Raw genomic sequence first — 19,647 nt, 5'->3', positions numbered from 1 at the left:
ACCTGCCATCCCTAAGGAGGCTACCTGGGGTGCAGGCCTCATGGACCCACCTGGCCAGCCCTACACACAAAAGTGTGCACACTCACTGCACAGGGTCTCCTTGCCAAAAGCAGCCCCCAACTCAGCACCCTTCCTCCATCCAGAGGAAAAGGAGGTTGAAGCCTGCACGCCACCATGAAGCTGAGCATCATGGCACTCTCAGGACATAAACCAGCCAAATGGGAGAGTGTAGGGCCAGGCGGGTCTGAGGGGAGTGGCATTGGTGTGGATACACACAAGCACCTGTTGAAAGTGTTCAGACTTTATTTCACGGTGATTGACACAGACACAGGTTGGAGTTAGTAACAGGACATATAAGGCTCCTCCAGCCTCTAAGCCTGACAGCCCAGGCCGGGCTGTGAGAGAGGCTACAGGAGGGTTGGGGTTGCCACCCCCACCATGAGAGGTGTGGGCAGCTGTGGGGACGGGACCAGATGAGACCTAACATTGCAGTTTAAGGCATTTCTGGCTTTGCAGCCATCTCTGCCACCCCTGCATCTGCTCCTTGGCCTTGGTAAGACACCCAGTTTACTCCTGGTCACTTTTGGATAAGGACATCCACTCCTCACCCCCGAACTGGACAGAATGTTTTCTATGTGGTATCCTCAGCTGTCCTCAGGCCAGGACAAGAAAGACAACAGGCCTGCCACCCCAGGTGTCAAATAAAATCCATACATAAAGACTCTGAGGTTGGTGGCCATGCCTGGACATGCATCCTTGAGAGGGGATGCTGGCCAAAATCAAGCAGTCCACATATCACAAGTGGCCCTGCTCCTTCTCAGGGCTCCTCACGGGAACTTGGGCAGTGGAAAGGGGTCACAGCCATGTCCAGGGTGGCTGGGTAGATGGGCAGGGCCAGCCGTGGGCCAGGGTGCCCTGAACAGGCCTGGGCTTGGCCTCTGCTCTCCAGTGCCCTGGGATGGGTGGGCATAGCTGGAGGGAGGGGCTGGCATGGCCCCAACAATGACATTGTTTCACAGGATTGGCACATGAGGCCTGGGCTCAGCAGGCCCTGGTGAGGCTGGCCCCACCCAGCACAGGCAGAGAGGAGGGGCAGCTCAGCTGGAATCCAGAAAGGCCTCAGGCCTACACAGAGGAAGGGCCCCTCTAAACCCCACAGCACCTTGCTGCTCTAGGGACAGGCCTCGCCAGAGGGAATGTGGGCAATGTGTATATGCAAGGTCTGCCGACAGGCTGGAGAACAGGGTCCAGCACAAGTGGGCACTGTGCAGGCACAGCCTGAGAGGCCAGGACACAGTGTCCCGAGGCAGAGGGTCACATCGCATCCCAAGGCTGCTGAGCGAGCCAAGTCCTCCATGTGCCGAGTTACCCCCTGACCCTGAGAGTCCCTCGGCACCAAGTCCGTCTCTGCAGCTCACCTGCCTGGTTAGGAGGGAGGCCGTGCCAGCAGTCCCTCCAGCCATCACATAGGCAAGAAAATCATATCAAAAAAGCAACAAGTTTACAAAAATAGAAAATAATTACAACAGGGTGGGCAGTGGCTGCAGCGTGGCTCACAGGGCAGGGCAGGGCCGAAGCTCTGGCTTGGTGATGGCGTCCTCGAGCAGGTGCAGCGGGCGCTGGCCCACCACCACGTCCCGCAGGCAGCCCACAAAGCCTGTGCCATAGGCTTTGGGCAGGGCCTGGCCCGTGGGCAGCTTCTCCAGGCCACCTGCAGGAAGACACAGGAAAGGCCCCAGACCGTGACTCAGTGATAGGCAGTTTGGGCACTGGTAGGCAGAAAGGCTAAATGACTAGGTGAGTTACCAGAGGGCTGTCAGTGCCCTGGGGAGACCAGGCGGCCAGCAGGTGTGCTCCAGCCTCCTGGCCCCACCCCCTTCTGGCTACAGCAGGGGCTGAGACAGAAGGGGAGGACCCCACCCCAATCCTAGCCCAGCCAGCCCGACCACTGTCCTGGATGGAGCTGATACAGTGCCCCTCTTAAATGCCAGCCCCCGGGGGTCGGAACCTGTCCCTCAGAGACCCTTGGCTGCCCCTTCCCTGGCCTCCCCCACAATCACTCACCCAGCCACAGGGCTCCATCTGTGTCCAGCTGCGTGGCACCCAGTGGGGAGGAGCCAGTCACAGGGGCCTCGTTGCCCACCTGAAGGGAACCTTCCCTCTGTTTCCTGGGGTGTGGGTGGAGGGAGGCTGTCAGGGCTCCAGATCCTGACCCCCATCCCTTTCGTCCCAACACCACACCCTGGGGACCGTCACCCAGTGTCACCCTGGGGGCCAGAATGGAATGGCACCAACCCCAGGAGAGCAGCTAGTAGCCAAGGATGGGGGGACCTCCTGTGAGAAAAGTGTTGCTGGAGGGGCAGCCAGACTCAGACCAGCGTCTGGGCAGAGCAGGGACTCCCCTTTAAAATCAGGGGTTTCTTGGCCATCTCTGCTTCTCCTATACCCTCTTTTCCCTCCCTCCTCATTGACAGTGACCTCAGGTCGGGCCACCACCAGCCCTACCCACCATCCCTACCCACCATCCCTCCCCCCGACACACACACCAAACTCCTACCCTGGCCACCAGTGGCCAGGCATGCCCTGGCCGGGCAAGTCCAGACACCACCCGCTGCTATTCTTGGTGGCCCCGGGCTCCCTGCTGACCTGTGTGCCCTGACCCGCAACCAGCGGTTGGTATTGACTGGTACAGTGGAGCGCAGCACCACGGGCTGGGAGCCCAGGTCATAAGCCAGCTGCAGGCGCCCGTCCACGATGGCCAGTGCGATGTAGTCAGCCCGCTCCGTGGCCTTGCCACTCCACAGCACCAGCCCCTGTGTGGCCTCAGTGCGCAGGCTCAGCTCAAAGTGGTTACTCTGGAGTGCCTTCTCACTAGTGGGCAGAGGGCTGGTCAGGACCTCTGGGAAGGTGGTGGGGATGGGGCAGGGGAGGGAGGAAGGTGAGGGGGATGACTCCAGAGGCCATAAAGGCAGTGTTGCCACCAGAGCAGCTCGGTGGGCAGGTGGTGGACACGGCCAGTGGGACGAGAGACAGATGGTGGGGCCAGGTCAGCAATCAGAGGAGCAAGGTGGACAGACAGAGGGAGAGATCGACAGAGATGCTCGGAGAGATGGGAAGGCAGTGGGCAGACAGCAGGGGCCAGGGGCCACTGCTCACCTGGGACGGGCCCCGGAATCCAGAGTTTCAGGGCTTAGAAGCAGGAAGAGAGGGAGGCAGGTGAGCAGGGGGGCAGACAGGCTATAGCGCAGGGTGGGGAGGGACCCAGCAGCAGCCCTCCCCGCACCCCCTCTTCACCAATGGAAGGCGGGGGGACAAACATCCATGGAGAAACATTGGCCCCACCCACCCCAGAAGCCTGGCAGTGACACACGTGCACACACATGGGCAGACACAGAGCCGGTGCGCATGGCCCAGGCCAGGTGCAGAGGGAAGAGCTCTGACACAGGCGGTGTGGAATAGTGACCAAGGGCCCCTGGCTGGGAGACAGCCCTGGATGGGCCCCCACACACGTGCATGTGTGCACACATGGGGGCACATGGACTCACACGCGCACTGTGACACACTTGCATTGTGTGCACACAGATGTGGGTGTGCACGTGCTTGCCCACCGTGCTGGTACCCTGTGGTGAGGGGCCTGGCTGCAGGAGTGGAGGGGCAGACTGACATCCAACACACATCTCGGAAAGGGAGATTCCCTACTTCCAAGCTAGGAAACTGAGCCCCACGCAGCACCCCACAAACCCCCATCCTCCTCCACTGGGGATGGAAAGTTCTGCCCTCGCCCTTGGGATGTGCTGCCAGGAGGGAGAGGAGCAGAGGACCAGGAAATGGACTACTGGTGAGAGCGGAGGTGGGCTACTTACGCTGGGATCTCATTGGTCAGTTCGCTTGGAAACAAAGAGACAGAGACAGTGAGAAGCAAGGAGGGTGGAAGAGGGGCAAAGGTGGGCTCAGAGCAGGGGCAGGTGTGGAGTATCACGCATATGGTCCTGCGCAGCTGGGCAGATGGGACGGAGGGTTGAGGGGTGCCCGGCTCCAGGAGACATACTACCTCTCGGTCACAGCGTTGAGGTACTCGATGTAGGTCCGTCCATCAAAGGCCAGTGCGTCCAGGTCCCCAGCTGATTTCTCAATCAAGCCTGAGAGACAGCGAGGTGAGCGCAGCCTCTGGCAGGTTCCCTCCCATGTCCAGCCTCGGCCCACGTGGGCAGCACTCACCCTTCTCACAGTGCAGCCCCGAGAAGCCTGCAGGACACAGGCACTCATAGGAGGCCTCACGGGGGAGACAGGAAGCCCCATGGAGGCAAGGCTGACCCTCGGCCTGGGTACAAGGGTGGTCTGCAAAGGACGAGACGTCCATGGCCCGGACCACGTGCTCACGGGTCAGCAGTTGGCGGCCATTCAGGGAGACCTGGGGGGTGGGGCGTGACAGCTTCTGTCCTGCCTGTGTCCTCTGGCCCAGAGGATAGAGGCCCCTCCTGGGATGGGCCCTTCCTTGAGACTGTACCAGGGCATTGCCGCCCCCCCCAATCCTGGGCTCCCCAGGGTCCCACCCCTACCGTACATACCAGCTGGATGGCTCCATCAAAGCCAGAGGACACGGCAGCTGCTCGAGCCAGCTTGCTGAAGTCAGGGGCCCCCCCAACAAAGAGTGGCTCCTTTAGGTTGAGAACGGTGTGTGGCACCTGTGGGGAGGTGCAGGGTAAGGGGCGGTGAAGCCTACCCACCAGCAGGAACAGGATGTGAGCCCCACACCAGGGCCCGCCCGCCTGTGGTGACCCACCCCGCGCCCTCCAGCACGGTGGAGGCAGTTAATCACACAGATGTGGCCGCGATGTGGGGGCTTAGTGGGGAAGGAGCTACTCTAGGGGTGGAGGCGGCAGAAGATGGATGAGCAGGATGAGAAGAGACGGTACCTTGCGGGATTTCTGACATCCGAAGAGCGAGCGGGGTGGGGGTTGCAGAGCAAGGGCCAAAGAGCAGTGGGAGCAGAGAGGAGACACAGACAGAGGCCCAGGACAGAGGGGAGAAAAAACAGTCCAGTGAGCGCCAGCCATGGGGCGGGGGCTGCACGCCTCCCAGGAGGAGGAGGGAGGCGGGGAGCAGGGGGCTGGCCCAGGAGACACTGACTCACCGGGGACTCCCCCAGCACGCGAGGCCCATCACCAACTCGCATGGCTCCTTTGCGTCCATTTCGCTCCAGGGAGACCCTGGTCCAAGCACCCAGGGCCACCGGCTCCTTGCTCCTGGAGAAGAACAGGTGTCGTGAATAGACGGTGGGCTCTAACAGTCTACCTGCCAGAGGCCCCAGGAACACTGAGCGCAAGCCCAGTCCTGCCCACTGGAGCACCCCTGCCCACCTGATGACCGCTGCCCCCTTGCCCAGGTCATAGCGGAACTCCAGGAGGCCATTGTGCAGCGCCAGGGACACAAAGTCACCCTTGCCATCTGTCTTCTGTCCATTATAGAGGAGCAGGCCACTGGGGCTCCGAGCCAGAAATACCACCTCCAGTGCCATCTTCTCCCTGGGGCCATGGGAGGGCAGGCGGGTGACCTGATGCCCCTCACTTCACAGCTGGATGGGGGGTGGGGGGCGCTTCCCCTCTTCCACCCCTCTGCCCACTGACCCCAGGTCCCGCTCAAAGGTGTGCAGGCCTTTCAGTTCCAGGTAGGAGAAGCTGCTGAAATCAGCCAGGAATGGCTGGTTGTCCTCCGGCTCTGAGACTGTGAGGACAGGAGAGGGTCACACAGGGTTCTAGGCTTTGATTCCTGGAGCCCACTCACCTCCCACCCTCCCCACCCTGAGCACCGCTGCCCCCACCTGTCTGGCAGAGGCTGCCCTCCCGGCCATGGGGGCACTCGCACTTGGCCTCTCCCTGGGGCAGCACGCGGCAGGGGGCTGCTCCATGGCAGGGGTTCGGCTGACAAGGGTCCTTCTCGTCGGCACAAGTTGGGCCTGGATGGAGGCAGGATGGGTTCCAGGAGACCTGAGCCCTGCCGACAGACACACAGCCCCCCAACACCTAGCCCCGTCTTGCCCTCACCAAAGCGGCCGGGTGGGCACTGACAGCGGAACCTGCCTTCCTCCAGGGCCTGGCACGGGGCCCCTCCGAGGCAGGGGCTAGGCAGACAGGGGTGGTCCCCACACTCGCCCACTCCGGAGCTTCGAGTCGCAGATTCCGGCCAGCTGCTCAGCTCCAGCCGCTGATTGTTGACGTCCAGCAAGCGGATACAACCCCTAAGACCGACGCTGACGGAGGTCCGCTCTAGCACCCTGCCACCAAGATGAGGGGCAGGGGTCAGAGACCAGAGGCATCCTCTCTCACGGCCAACTGTGACACTTGCGTTCCTCGTGCAGTCGGGACCGCGAGCCTGGGCTGTTCCCCATCCCCACCCCCTACCCTGGTGCTCACAGGATGGGCAGTCCCACAAACAGGACAGAATCAGGAGGGGGCTGGGCTGAGAGTCAAGTGATGGGACTAAAGATCAAGGCCAGCCCAGCCCCTCCTTGGTGGTCACACTGCACCTGGGTCCTCAGGATCAGGACAGAATCAGGGTCACTGTCAAGGGTTAGGGCTGAGGCCAGGGTCACAGCGATTGTCCACGCCTATCCTTCCACCCCTGTGTTATCCCACAGGGACCTTGGACCTACTGGATGCCACCCTCAAGAGTTGGGGATCAGAGCCAAGGTTGGGGGGGTCTCTGATTGGGGCCACCCCACCCTCTGCCATGCTCACGTGGAAGCCTGATCCTCAGGGATGCCACCCACGAAAAGGTCAGTGTCCAGGTTGAGACCGTCAGTGCCACTGGGGCTCTGGCCCAGAACAGGAGTCTCACCATCCACGGAGAGAGTGCCTTGGCGCCAGTGCCGAGACAGCTCCAGGCGATGCCACTGGCCGGGCTGCACGGGCACGGAGCTGGTCAGCACCGCGGGCCCTGAGCCTGTGTCGAACCTGGGGCAGGAGCAGGCACTCAGGACAGCCAAACGGAGCCAGGACCACTGCCTGGCCCTGTCCCCCGTCCCTAAACCCCATCCCTGACCCCCACCACCCGCCACCCACCTGAACTGCACACGGCCTCCCAGCAGCGCCAGTCCCAGGAAGTCCTTGCCCCGGGCATTGCCGTTGTAGAGCAGCAGCCCCTGGGGTTCCAGCGCCCGGAACTCGAGCGCCAGGCGCAGGGTGTGGTAGGCACGGAGGGTGGGAAAGGCCAGGAAGGAGTGGCCCCCGAAGGCTGGCACGGAGGGGTGCAGGGCTGCAGGAGACAGGGAAGGGCAGTGAAGGGCATGGAGGCCACAAAGTCCAACCTGCCCCTCACTCCACCCTGGCCCCTCTGCCTCCCTGTCCCTCTCTGGCATGTAAGACCTTACCCTTCTCACAGGCGGCACCCCCCGTGCCTGCTGGGCAGCTGCAGGTGAAGTCTGCACCCGAGCCCTGGTCCTGGCAGGTCCCCCCATGGAGGCAGGGCTGGGAGTCACAGGGCCTTCGGGGCTGCTGGGTGCCTGGGGTCAGGGGACGGCGTCCAGGCACACGACTAGGGGCAGTGGTGGGGGGCTGGCGCGTGGTCAGGGGAGGTGTGGTCCTGCTGACAGGCCGGCTTGTGTGACTGGGAAAGTGGGCCCGAGGGGTTGCAGCTGAAGGTGGCAGGCGGGCCACCGTGGTGGCTCTGGCTGTGGCTGCAGCCGGGGTGGCTCCCGTGAAGAATGCAGGAAACCAGTCTGGGGAGGGGATGCCATCAGGACCCAGAAAGAGAAGGGTCCCCAAGGCAGTGCGGAGATGGGGGGGACAGGAAGGTGGGGACAATCTGAGGGGAGGGAACACCATTAAGATCCACAAGGAGCAGGGGCCCCACGGGCAGGCGGGGCACAGGGAGGGAACAAGCCATGGCAGTGCTGGACCAGGCACTCACCGAAGTCCATGAACCGCACGTGTTCCTGCAGAGGCCGCTTCACGCCCAGGGACCTGCGCCTGGACACCTGGAGCTGCCGGAGCAGGGCCCGGCCCACGTCGGACGCTCTGAAGGCTGTGGCTGGGGAGGAGCAACCCTGAGCATGGTGGAGCCTAGGGTGCCCCTCCACCTCCCAGGGGGACCAGGGTTGGGGCTCACTGGGGTCAAAGTGTACTTCCACAATGGCCCGGACCGAGCTGCCTGGCCCCAAGTCCCGTAGGCGGACACTTCGGAAGTCCTTCTTAACGTCTGAGTTCCGGAAGAGGTCATCCAGCTATTGGTGGGGAGTGAGTTAGGCTCTGGGAGGCTGCCCGGGCTGGAGCTAAGGCCCACCCCTCAGCGCTTCTCTTGGTCAGTCCTGGAGAAAGGCTGGTGGCTTGGCAGGGCTGCAACCCCAGCCCCACACTTACTGCGCTCTCAATGCTCCTGGCAGTCTCCCCAAACAGCTCAGACTTGGGGTCCGCCATCTCCGGCGTGTAGAACAGTTCTTGCCCCTCGACCCCCTCGAGCTCCAGCACACCCTGGAAGGCCTTGGTGGCTGCAGAGGAGGGGCCAGTGAGGTCCTGCCCGGCACCTGCCTGGCTTCTGAACCAGCCATGGACATAGGCCCCAGAAGCAAGCCACGCAGGGTGCAGGGCAGGTGGCGGTTAGTCAGATGGTCATGAGGTTAGTGGGGACCCCAGGGCAGAGCTGCTTCGGTTACCAGGCAGACTCCTTGGAGCAGTGCCCCAGGCTGGCTTGCAACAGGAAACACATGTTAGCCATGGGGTCCTGGGCACCCACACGTGTGCAGGGGCTGAGAGCACACATATATGTGCTTGGGCTGAATCCCCAGGACCACTGGCACATGTGTGCTATTAATAAAATCAGAAGACCACAAACCCTGGGTGCCTACCTGCTGGGCAGGCCTATGGCCTGGGAGGAGAGATGGCGTCTCTAGCCACGGCTAGGCCACGCCTCACGCTCCACCCCAGCCCCCGGACCTCTACTCACCAGGACAGTTAGAGCCCTCTGCGTCCAGGGAGGGTGTCTTGCCATCTGAGCAGCAGCCCATAGGTGAGTTGTAGCAAGAAGCCCTTTCCATGGGTAGCCCAGGGGTCCCAGCACTGTCTCCTTCCGGGGACTCAAGTCCTGGGGAGGTACAGTCTGAGCCCAGCTGCAGGTGCAGCCCTCCTGGGCCCTGCCCCCAGATCCCAGAGCCCATGCTCACCTCCTGAGCCAGCCCCACTGGCCTCCAAGTCACCGCTCAGCTCCTCGTCACCGCTCCCATCAGCGCTGCCAGATTCGCCGAAGGCAGAGGTGACGAGGCTGGCTGCCGGGGAGGGGGCCATGGGAGGCATGGTCAGCACTGGCCTTGCGGTGGTCCTGGGGATGCTGGCCGTGGTCCAAGGTTGTGATGAGGCTCGAGCAGTGGGCTGGCTGTGGCGGGTACTGCTGGGAGCCAGGGGCAAGGCACTGGGGGGCGGCAATGGTGCCTTGTTCAGGTCAAGTGCTAAGGGGGCCACAGATGCGGATGTCTGATGCGGACCAGAAGTGATGCCTTCTGCGAGGAGAGGAGAACCCAGGTGGCAGGGCCCAGGGTCAGAGCACAGTCAGGCCTTCCTGGTCAGTCTAGGGCAGTGGGTAAGGCCTCACCCTGGCAGGGGCCGAAGCTCTGGATAGAGATCTCCAAGCCCTGGCGGCAGGCGATGGTCCTCAGCTGGCACTCATTGCCATAAGTGACTCCATCTGACCCACAGACCTGAGGCACAGAGCAAAGATGTAGAGGGTAGGGCCCGGGCCCGCCCCACTCCTGCCACCCTCCACATTCCCCATCCCTCACCTTGGTAGCATCGGCTGCTGGACAGGTGGGTGTTGGGCACACGCAGTGGGCAGAGCCAGCCTCCTCCACACAGGATGCCCCAAACTCACAAAGCATCTCAGCACAGGTCGTGGGTGGCGAAGAGTCTGGAGCACAGACACAGGAGAGTCCACTGGCTCAGGAGGCCCCATCCCTACAACAGATCTACCCCCTAGCAGAGGGGCCTGGGGCAGTGCCAGATCTGGTCCTCACCTGTTTCACAGCCAGCAGGGCCCAGAGCGCGGCCATCTGGACACAGCCCACACTTGGGCCCGGCCACCCCAGGCTTACAGGAGCATAGCCCAGTCATCTGCTCACAGTCGTCCCGCACGGCGCCCTGGGGGTCACAGCTGCAGGCTGGGAGGCAGGGGAAGGAGGCTGAGGTCTGTGCTGGCTTCTCCATGGGCTCTGGAGCCTGACCCAGCTCCTGCCAGGTGGAACAAGGGACACAGGGACAGGGTAGACAGGCAGGAGCATTCAGCTAGGGACTGACCATGGGCCCTGTCACTCACGGGTACAGCCGCTCCGGCCATCAGTGACGATACCACGGAAGTTCCAGAAGCCAGGCTCACAGCGGTCACACTTGAGGCCCCCCACACCCGGGCGGCAGGAGCACTGGCCTGTGACTGGGTCACAGGTGCCGCCGTAGGAGCCGTGTGGGTTACACCGGCATGAGCCTGCAAGGCCAGGACAAGACAGCGTCACTGCAGTCAGGCGCATGGCTCTGCATGGCTGTGGGTCAGGGCTGAGCTCGGGTACTCACTGGGGCAGCCAGCCAGGCCCACACCCTGGGCAACAGTGATGTTGTCCTGGCAGCAACCGTAGGGGGTCTGAGCACAGTGCAGGGAAATCGCAGGTGGCAATGGGGCCAAAGTGGGGCCTGCAGGGAGGCGCGGGGGTTTAAGTGCTAGGCAGGACTGGATGCCCAACCTGGGTGTGACCACTCTGCCTCAACCTCCCCAGCCATCACCACTCAGCCCTCCTGATGCCAATTCCCACTGGGGCCTCTGGACTGCAGCTCAGGTCACAGGTGAGAACCTCATACAACACAAGAAAGAGAATATCTATACGCAAAGGACCAGCAATACATGACACCACCGATTCTGGATGTGAAGCCCTGTGTACACGTGTACAACCAGAGCACACTCAAACTAGTGAGCCTTTGCAAGGTGGCAGGACACACACCCAGCACATCCCCTGCATGCAGACACACACAGGAGCACTTGTGCATGCACAAAGACATGACTGCTGATCACCATCGGTCTCCTCCCACAAGAGAAAGAGCCTAATGGGTGCACTTCACTGGTTCACTGCTGCCCTCGCACACAGTAGGTGCTCAGCGAACACTTGCTGAGCAGCAGGCACACACATCCACATATCACAGTTGCATGAATACAGATATGCACCAAAACTGCATACTTCAAACACAACACACATGTTCACACATACCACTCCAGCACACACACAGCAACTTCAAACAATACAGACTCCCACTTCCCTCATACCCATGGGCACATGTACCTTTAAGCATGCACATATGTGCCCACATGCAGCCGAACACGCCCACACATTCACTCACCACGGCAGGCTCCCTGGGCCACGACATACAGCTCTGGCTGTGATTCACACCTGGCCTTCTTCAGCTCACATTCGGTGCGGTAGGTGACTCCATCCGAGCCACACACCTGAAGGAAGGGCATCAGGGCAGGTGTGGGCAGCCATGGCCCCTGCCTCACTGCCCAATCAGAGCCAGGTTGCAGGGGATGCTCACCGGGCTCCTCAGGACGCCCTGGCAGCTGAAGCCGCAGACGCATGGCCCATCCTCTGAGTCCTCATCCCAGATGCCACCTCGCTGCCGGCACAGTTCAGACTCACACTCGCCATCCTCTCCCGAACCCGAGCCTCCGGAGCCACACTCAGCTATGGGGAGGAGGCCAGGTCACCTTGGGGTCCTGGCCTAGGCTGGCACACACCAGCCCACCTCAGCTGCCCACCAGCGTACCTTGGTCACATGGCCCCGCCCGGGCCTCCTCGATCTGTGTCTGCTGCTGACAGGCAGCCTCACGGAGCTCGCATGAACTGCCGTAGGTCACGCCATCACTGCCACACACGGGGCCGGGTGGAGGGCGCTCACACCGGGGACACACGCACTGCCCCGCTGAGCACACAGCCCCAAAGGCACACACTGTGTCTCCACAGGTCTCTAGAGAAGGCAGAGCCAGAAGTGGGTCAGCGGATATCGGTTGAAGGACACTTGGGACCACAACCCACCAGGTATACCCAGCTCCACTCACGGCAGGGACCGGCTGAGGCCACGTGCAGACTGATCTGACGTGTGCAAGCGTGGACGTGTAGTTCACATTCACTGGCATATGTGCGCCCGTCAGAGCCACACACAGGCTGGGCTGAGGTCACACATTCGGAGGGGCACACACAGCGCCCAGTCTCAGCTTCACACAGGGCTCCAAAGCGGCACTGCCCACAGCGGTCTGGGGAGAAGACTCCATCACCATGGTGACAGGGATGGCCTCCCCACAACCAGGCCCCCTTATCCACCACTGACCACAGGGTCCTCGGCGAGCCACTCGGATCTCCCGCCCAAGGGCACAGGCTGAAGCTTCCAGTTCGCACACACTGCCATACGTGACGCCATCACTGCCACACACAGGGTCATAGACGCCTGAACACGCTTGGTGACACGCACACTCGGCTTCCCCATTCTTCACAGTACACATCGCCCCAAATGGACAATGCACCCCACGGCATGGGGATGGGGGCTGGTCTGGGAAGAACATGGGCACTCAGCAAGGTCTCCACCTGCTTTCCTAGGCAATGCACAAAGCCCCTAGCCCCAGGCAGCAGACCCCCACCCAGGGTGGGGATGGTGGAGGAAGAGTGGACCAGGAGAAGGACCAGATGCACAGGACACAGCAGAGAAAGGGACAGACACAGGAGAGACACGGACAGGGACACAGACCCAGACGGCCCTGGGCCCCTGTGTGAGTGTGGGATGGGGCTGCCCTCTAGCACAGGGGTTTCTTGACTGACTTCAGTGGGGTATGGGAGGGCCAGGTTTACTAGCCCGCTTAGGCCACTGACCCTTGACACAGCCCTGGGACCCATGCATGTGCAGGGGGGGAGTCTCTCTCTGGGTGGAGGAGTCTGCAACCCAGAGCCACACCCAGGGCCACACGGGGGAGGAGGTGTCTGTCCACTTGCTCTGAGGACCACAAGGCCAGGCAGCAGCGAGCCACCCCCCCCTGCCGCGCGGGGGGCAGACCTCGGGCTGTGGGCTCCTGGCGGCAGGCGCGGTACCTCATCCTGCCAGCAGGTCAGGCTGGAAGACACAAGAGGTGGAGCCAAGAGGGAAGGGAGGGCAGAGGAGAGGATACAGACGCAGAGAGACCAGAAAGATGGACAGACCAACTGACGGGGACGGAGTGAGAGGTGGGCAGAGCCCCAGTGCACACAGGACACGCTGTCTCTCCCCATTCCGGGCCCACTGAAGCTCCGCTGAGACTCTGCTTCTAATGTGGCTGTGTGTCCCAAGAGCGTGGGACCCAGAAGACCTGAGAGCTGCCAGGCAGGTACCAAGGAGCTCGCCCACAGACACCAGCCTTGGACCCAACATCCCCCCAGGTGCTGCAGCCAACTTCCTGACAGATCCCACCCCCCAGAGCCCGCCGACAGACAAAAGCCCTGCCAGCCCTGCTCAGAGTGACCAGCTCTCGCCCCCAGCCCAGGAGGAGCATGATTCAGCATGGAGATGGCATGTGATGACAGGCAGCGTGGACCGCTGGACCAGCCTGCTCCCGGCACGGAGCCCGCCCGCATGCTCACCACACGGGCCCTGGTGCTTCATGGGGATGCTACGCTGCTGCTGACACTCGGCCTGCTGGCGCCAGCAGTCATTGTCATACGTGCGCCCGTCATGGGCACACACGGGTCTGTAGGCCCCGTCACAGACGACGCGGTCACAGGAACAGCGGGGGCGGCCTCGGCGGGACAGGCAGACGGCATTGAATCTGCACGGCTCCGGGCACTGGTCTGGGGGACCAGGGAGATCAGAAGAGTAAGAGAACCACAACAGACCTCCTTGGGATGGGTAGGGCTCCATGGGCACATGGGGTGATGATTTGGGACCCAGGAGACCTGAGGGGAAGGTGGGGACAAGTAGGTCCCTGGGTCATGCAGAGTCCCAGGAAGGGGCCCTCCCCCAGGAGCCACCCACCTTGAGGCTGGCACTGGCCAGAGCGCACTTTCTGCAGGAGGAGGCCTCGAGCAGCCCCTGTCCGGCCCATGACGCAGTCATTATCGTAGGTAACCCCGTCGTCCCCACACACGGGTGTCCCACGGGGAGGGCAGCTCTCTGGTCGCAGGAGCATCTCCGGCCGCCGCGTGCGCGGGTTCACGCGGCAGGTACGGCTCAGGTCACTGAGGGAACCCTGGCAGGGGTCTGGGGGCAGGAAGATGCAGGTCAGGGCACTGCCGGTTGTGTGCACACACTGAGGGAGGTCGGGCTACACACGCAGGGCAGCGCTCACCGCAAGGACCGTCGAACTTCTTGAAGACGTTCTCTTGGTGGGCACAGGCTTGGCGCAAGAGCTGGCACTCACTGGGGTAGTCACTGCCATCGCTGCCGCACACAGGGCGTTCCGGGGCCCCCAGGCACGTGGCAGGGCACAGGCACGTAGCTGTCAGTCCATCCGCAGAGGGCACACAGGTGCTACCAAAGCTGCAGGTGACGTTGGAGCAGGGGTCCCGGGTCCCTGTGGGCAGAGCAAGGTGGGCCAGCGGCCCTCCGTACATTGGCCAGCGGCCCTCCGCGTACCCGCTCATCTCAGGCCCCGCCCAGCCTTTCGCAACCCTTCACCGCAGGCCGCACCCCCATCCCCACAGGCCCCGCCCCTGCCCAGCCCTTTGCAACCCCCCTCACTGCAGGCCCCAACCCCATCCCCACAGGCCCCGCCCCCACCCCCCGCTTTTCCCTCACCGCGGGAACAGCTCCTACATTCCTCCACCGCAGGGCCCCGCCCACTCACCGCAGGGCCCGCGGCGCAGCAGGCGGATGCGCCTCTGCTGGCTGCACTGCGCCCGCTGCAGCTCGCACTCGTTGCTGTAGGTGGAGGCATCCGAGCCACACACGGGCGCCACCACGCTGGGGCAGGCGCTCTTCTTGCACACGCAGGAGGCTCGGCCCGGCTCGTCTGCGCTGGGCTCGCAGACAGCGCCAAAGCCACACAGCATTCCTCGGCACGCTGCGTGTGGGGTGGAAGATGCAACGGGGTGGGTCAGGGCCTGGCCTCTGCCACCTCCAGGCCTCCGGTCACCACGCACACGGACCAATGTCTGCACACCTGCCCAGACCTTGCATATGCGTGCCCACCCATGTTCGTGCTAGTGCTCACAGGAACCCTGGTGTGCCCATCGTAGCCAGGGCCTCAAGCCTCCCCCTCTCAACAATTCCCCCTCCCCCGCCCCGCAGAGCTCTCCCACCAGAGCCTTCTCTGCTCAACTGTGGAAGGGCATCGCATCTGACCCAGTCCCCACACAGAGAGCAGATGGCCCCCGGGCCAACTCTGTCTCAGGGAATCAGTGCCTTCTCATCAAAACGGAAGCCCCTCATCCAACTGTGACCTACTCCTCAGAGCCTGGCCCTCCCCACCGCATCCCTGGGAACTGTTCCAGTGACCACCCCCACACCTGGCCCTTGTCACTTCCCCAGGGACCAGCTCCCATGCCTTTCATGGTCAGGCCTGACGTCACTCAGCTGTAGGACAGGGTGGGAGTATCTGAGGTCAGTCGCATGCTCCACCCTGGCCCAGGACCCAGTGCCTTGCCTGCTCCAGGGCTCCTTGACTCTTCTCACTCCTTCCTCCTCCTGCTTCTCTAGAGGCCTCCCCTCTCCTCAGGCCTGTCCCCACTTGAGCCCTTCTCTGCCCACTTCCCCATCTTCCATGCCCCCCAGCCAGCATTCCCCAGGGGCATGCTCTGCTTGGCTCCTAGCCCGCCCACCCTCCTAGGCCTCCTAGCTGCAATCTTTCCCTGGGGCTTGTTGTACTCACCCACCTCATCCTTCCCCACCTGTCCTCCTGAGCCCCCACCTCAGGTCCTGCCACCCCACATCACACTCAGCATGACCTCCTCAGGGACCCAAGCCTACACAAGGCTTTGCAGACCCCTTCTCTTCTGTAAACACTTTATCACTTTTTGGGGGGCTGTGCAGGATGCAGGATCTTAGTTCCCTAACCAGGGATCAAACCTGTGCCACCTGCTTTGGGAGCTCAGAGTCAACTACTGGACCACCTGGAAATCCCTTCTTAAAACATTTTAATTCCTGACTTTGTAGTGTTGCCAGTGCACATCCTCTCACTGAGCTACAAAGCCATCAGGACAATCCCTCCTGAGCATAGTGTCAGGGCAGGGGCAGGTGAAATCCTCAGGACCCCTGCCCAGGATGACACCCCACAGGCAGGGTAGGCCCATTACTGGTTGCAGCTGTCTCGATCTAATAAATGTTTAATTGGGTCCAGTTATCATTAATAAATTATGGAGAGCATGGGTGCACCCCCTCGTCACTTCCCAGGGGGCTCAGGAAGTGGGGCAAGAGGAAGTATTCTCAATTCCAAGGAGGGTGGAGCCACATAGGAAGCTGGAGCTGTCACCACAGCAACAGCCCACCTGGGCTCCTGTGTATTTGTCTGGGAGTTCCTACCCCCACCCTACACAGTCTGAATGAACAGGGGCTGGAGGCAAGGGTGGGGTTAGCATGGATATCCCAGCCTGAAGTCCCTGCAACACCCCTGTCCTAACCCTACCTCATATGGGCAACCACCCAGATCCTTCATCGGATCCTGGAGCCAGGATTCACTGGCCATGTGACTACGGGCAAGTTATCACCTGGCCAAACCTCAGGATCTCCTCCCAGGAATGGAGACAATAAACCTACCCCCCCGGGTTGTTGTGAGGCTAAATAGGCCAATACCTGCAAAGGCTCACAGAGGCCCAGGATGCCACTGTGTGTGGGTCAACCCCCCGAGGACCACAGCTGTAAGAGCCCCCAGCACATCAGCCGCTCCTCTGTCCAGGCTCACTACTGTGTCCACTCTGACCCCTCTTTTCACTTTCCATCTCAACCATCTCCTTCTCTCTCCCCTCAGCACTTCCTTTTACCTTCAGCCCTCTCTTGCCCAAGACCCTGGGGATCCCTAGGCCAAATCCATGGGCATTTCCTCTGGCTGGCTGGCTGCTTTATTTGGCTTCAACTAGATCTGCTGATCAAGGTCTCCCCCAGGGTCCTGATCCCATGGCTGAGGACCTGGTCACCTCACTGTACCACAGGCTCCTTTCTCAACTGCTCTGTGTCTGTGCCCTTGGGCTCAAGCCTCACTCTCCCTCTGGTCACCTTGGTTCAGCCAGACACCACTCAAGGTCCCAGCCCCTGGGCCAAGGACACTTGCTTCTGTATGACCACTAGGTTCCTCGTCCTCCAGTACTTTCATCCTCGTCATGTAAACTGCCCCTTCTTAGGGCAGGTGGAGTGCCCAGAGACCTGCAGGTGGCGTGGCCCTTAAGGGTCACCTCTGGGGCTTGGCCTCCTGCAGGAGCCTCACTCTCTGCTTGCCCAAGGCCCCCCTCACAACATGCAATGCTGGAGGCGGCAGTGGCTTTTTATAGCCTCTGGTTAGAGTGGGTATATTTAACTCTCTCCCCACACTTGGGTAGGTTGGAGGATGGAGCTGATGCCCTGAGCCCTGCCTGTGGCCAAGAATGTGCAGTGTGTGTGCCTAGGAGGAATGACGATGGTCATGGGGGTGGGGCGAGGGTAGCTGTCCCCAAAGGTGTGGTGAGTTCAGAATGAGTTCAGAATGCAAGTGTGCGGCCCGCGTAGAAGGCCGTGGGGAGGGGCAGTGCATGTGTGAGAGCAAAGAGACATGGCAGGTGAGACATGGCAGGTCTTGGGGCTTGAGGAGAGGAGACTGAGGATACTGGGACAGAGGGTGTTTAAATCCAACCAGCTCCAGGCCTCGTGCCCACAGATTATGGGAGACAGTCCTGGGCCCAAACTCCCCGTCCAGTGCAGCCCTGCCCCTTCCCATGGCTCATCCCATTATGGATGGCCTTCTGTGTGTGTACTTCGGTGGACCTGGGCAGCTGCCTGCCCAGCAGGGTTCCCAGGCACTGAAAGCAAACTTGGGAACGCCCCTGTCTCCCAAGAGGACCGCATCTACCCCTGCCCTCCTGCAGCAATGACAGCATCCTCTCCTCTGCTCTCACATTAGCTTAATTACAGCAGCCTGCACAGCAGGAGGCACCCAGGGGGCTGGGACCCAGCCCACAAAGCAGGGTAAAAAGGCCAGGCCCAGCCTGCTCAGTCTGGGGACAGACCCCCCCATCTCTCCTCAGACAGCTGTCACTGGTCCTGCTGAGACCCTCCCCCTGAGCCCACAGCCCCCTAACCCCTCTGTTCACATCTTGTCTCACAACCTGGGGGCTCCGGTCCCAACTTTGAGGCCAAGATGCAGCCAGGCCCAGGGATTCCAGACTCCACGTTCCTTTTGTTGTCCACTACTATGGACTCCTCAGGTTTCCTCCTCCAGGCTCCTCTGCTCCAGATACTCCTAACACATCTGATGTGCACACCCCAAGGATGGCTCCTGACTCCCCCCTCAAGAGTGCCACTGCCCATCCAGGCACAGAGTTCCAAGTTCAGTCTGTCACTAGGTGAACCCCTACTCACCATCCGGAGGTGTTGGGGGCACTGGCGTGAAGTGGGTCCCAGGTTTGTCTGGAAAAAAAAACAAATCTCAAATTAGCTCCCCCTGAGCTGGTCCTTCCCTAGTCTGTTCCATTGTCCAACCTAGAGGTTGTCACCTTTGCCTGTACACATTCCTCCCCTGGCTCTACTCAGAGCCATGAAGACTGGCCAAGCCCTGGCAGTAGACAAAGACAGAGGCCTTGGCTCTTCTCTGCCCCTCTAGCTGTATCATCCTGGCCTGACACCTGTCAGGAAGGCCCAGTGGCAGAGGTGTAGGCACCATCTATTCCTTAGATGAGCCCCAAGCCCTTCCAAAGCCCCTATTCCCAATGTAACCAGCTGCCCCAATTCCCCAGATCCCAAAGAAAGTTGTCAATGCATCTCAGGATGAGAGCTGGCCACCATGCTCCCACCTGTCCACCCAGCCCATGGACAGGCTTTTGGGGACTCAGGCATTCAGAGAACAACCCATGGTGTTCCAAGAAGATGCAGCTAATGGCCTCTCTGTAACTCTGCCTGTTCCCTAATCTTTTGGCTGAGGCAGGGGACCTCAGCCAGCAGAGGCAGGGTCACTTGGGTCCAAGAGGCAGTCACACCCGCATTCACATACAGTTGTTGAGGAAGAGTAGCACCGCGAAGCCAAGCGTGGCCGTGGCCAGGAGGATCAAGCAGACATTACAGGGGATCATGAAATACCGCACCAGGACGGAGACCCCGCGCCGCTGCCGGCGGGCCCGCTCCAGCAGCAGTGGAGGCATGACCCAGGCTCCTCAGCCCCCACTCCTGAGGTGTGGGGCTTCTCACGGGGTGCCCTTGGGCCTCTTCCGTGCCACTCTCTCCATTCTTCGACCCCGGGGCAGTTGACAGCCGCTCTATTCTCAAAGCTCAGCTCCAGTCACAGCCAGGGAGTGGGAAGCACCAGCCCCCTCCACAGCCCTTGAGGCTCATAATGGGTGTGCAGAATTCTCCTGGAGCAGAAATCCCAAAATTGGACTCGGAGGAACAACCAAGGGCCAGCACCACCTCTGCTGTCCACATCGGTCAGGGCCTGGGCCAGAGGCTCCGGCAGCTCTCGACCGGGGTCCAGCTGTGCTCAGTCTTC

The 19,647-nt window shown here is 61.6% G+C and overlaps 1 protein-coding gene across 8 annotated transcripts in view; it reads right to left on the bottom strand.

The window, feature by feature from the left end:
• Positions 1-285: 285 nt before the first annotated feature.
• Positions 286-19,647, bottom strand: part of AGRN (agrin) — a 38,876-nt gene continuing 19,514 nt past the window's right edge. Inside the window, exons 3-39 of one of the 8 annotated variants that reach the window (XM_040264037.1) lie at positions 18,528-18,575; positions 14,830-15,045; positions 14,332-14,556; positions 14,019-14,243; positions 13,628-13,834; positions 12,351-12,569; positions 12,082-12,276; positions 11,790-11,990; positions 11,559-11,707; positions 11,367-11,472; positions 10,551-10,667; positions 10,300-10,464; positions 10,001-10,144; positions 9,770-9,894; positions 9,583-9,688; positions 9,158-9,490; positions 8,941-9,078; positions 8,358-8,485; positions 8,107-8,221; positions 7,909-8,028; positions 7,370-7,717; positions 7,062-7,254; positions 6,738-6,953; positions 6,045-6,274; positions 5,822-5,956; positions 5,628-5,724; positions 5,361-5,525; positions 5,135-5,246; positions 4,917-4,928; positions 4,569-4,685; positions 4,219-4,411; positions 4,052-4,139; positions 3,864-3,887; positions 3,157-3,189; positions 2,647-2,871; positions 2,065-2,168; positions 286-1,711 (exon numbers count right to left, since the gene is read on the bottom strand). In XM_040264037.1, the coding sequence (XP_040119971.1) occupies positions 1,554-1,711; positions 2,065-2,168; positions 2,647-2,871; positions 3,157-3,189; positions 3,864-3,887; positions 4,052-4,139; positions 4,219-4,411; positions 4,569-4,685; positions 4,917-4,928; positions 5,135-5,246; positions 5,361-5,525; positions 5,628-5,724; positions 5,822-5,956; positions 6,045-6,274; positions 6,738-6,953; positions 7,062-7,254; positions 7,370-7,717; positions 7,909-8,028; positions 8,107-8,221; positions 8,358-8,485; positions 8,941-9,078; positions 9,158-9,490; positions 9,583-9,688; positions 9,770-9,894; positions 10,001-10,144; positions 10,300-10,464; positions 10,551-10,667; positions 11,367-11,472; positions 11,559-11,707; positions 11,790-11,990; positions 12,082-12,276; positions 12,351-12,569; positions 13,628-13,834; positions 14,019-14,243; positions 14,332-14,556; positions 14,830-15,045; positions 18,528-18,575 (5,732 nt within the window). In that variant the 3' untranslated portion in view covers positions 286-1,553. Of the gene's footprint in view, positions 1,712-2,064; positions 2,169-2,646; positions 2,872-3,156; positions 3,190-3,863; positions 3,888-4,051; positions 4,140-4,218; positions 4,412-4,568; positions 4,686-4,916; positions 4,929-5,134; positions 5,247-5,360; positions 5,526-5,627; positions 5,725-5,821; positions 5,957-6,044; positions 6,275-6,737; positions 6,954-7,061; positions 7,255-7,369; positions 7,718-7,908; positions 8,029-8,106; positions 8,222-8,357; positions 8,486-8,940; positions 9,079-9,157; positions 9,491-9,582; positions 9,689-9,769; positions 9,895-10,000; positions 10,145-10,299; positions 10,465-10,550; positions 10,668-11,366; positions 11,473-11,558; positions 11,708-11,789; positions 11,991-12,081; positions 12,277-12,350; positions 12,570-13,627; positions 13,835-14,018; positions 14,244-14,331; positions 14,557-14,829; positions 15,046-18,527; positions 18,576-19,155; positions 19,608-19,647 lie in introns of those variants that run through there. The other 7 variants (XM_040264042.1, XM_040264039.1, XM_040264038.1 and 4 more) reach the window with 7 other exon arrangements.

This window comes from Oryx dammah, unplaced genomic scaffold (genome assembly GCF_014754425.2).
Source record: "Oryx dammah isolate SB20612 unplaced genomic scaffold, SCBI_Odam_1.1 HiC_scaffold_21, whole genome shotgun sequence".
Classification (NCBI taxonomy): Eukaryota; Metazoa; Chordata; class Mammalia; order Artiodactyla; family Bovidae; genus Oryx; species Oryx dammah.
The sequence above is the reverse complement of the archived record's forward strand: the minus strand, read 5'-3'. Positions and strand labels throughout refer to the sequence as shown.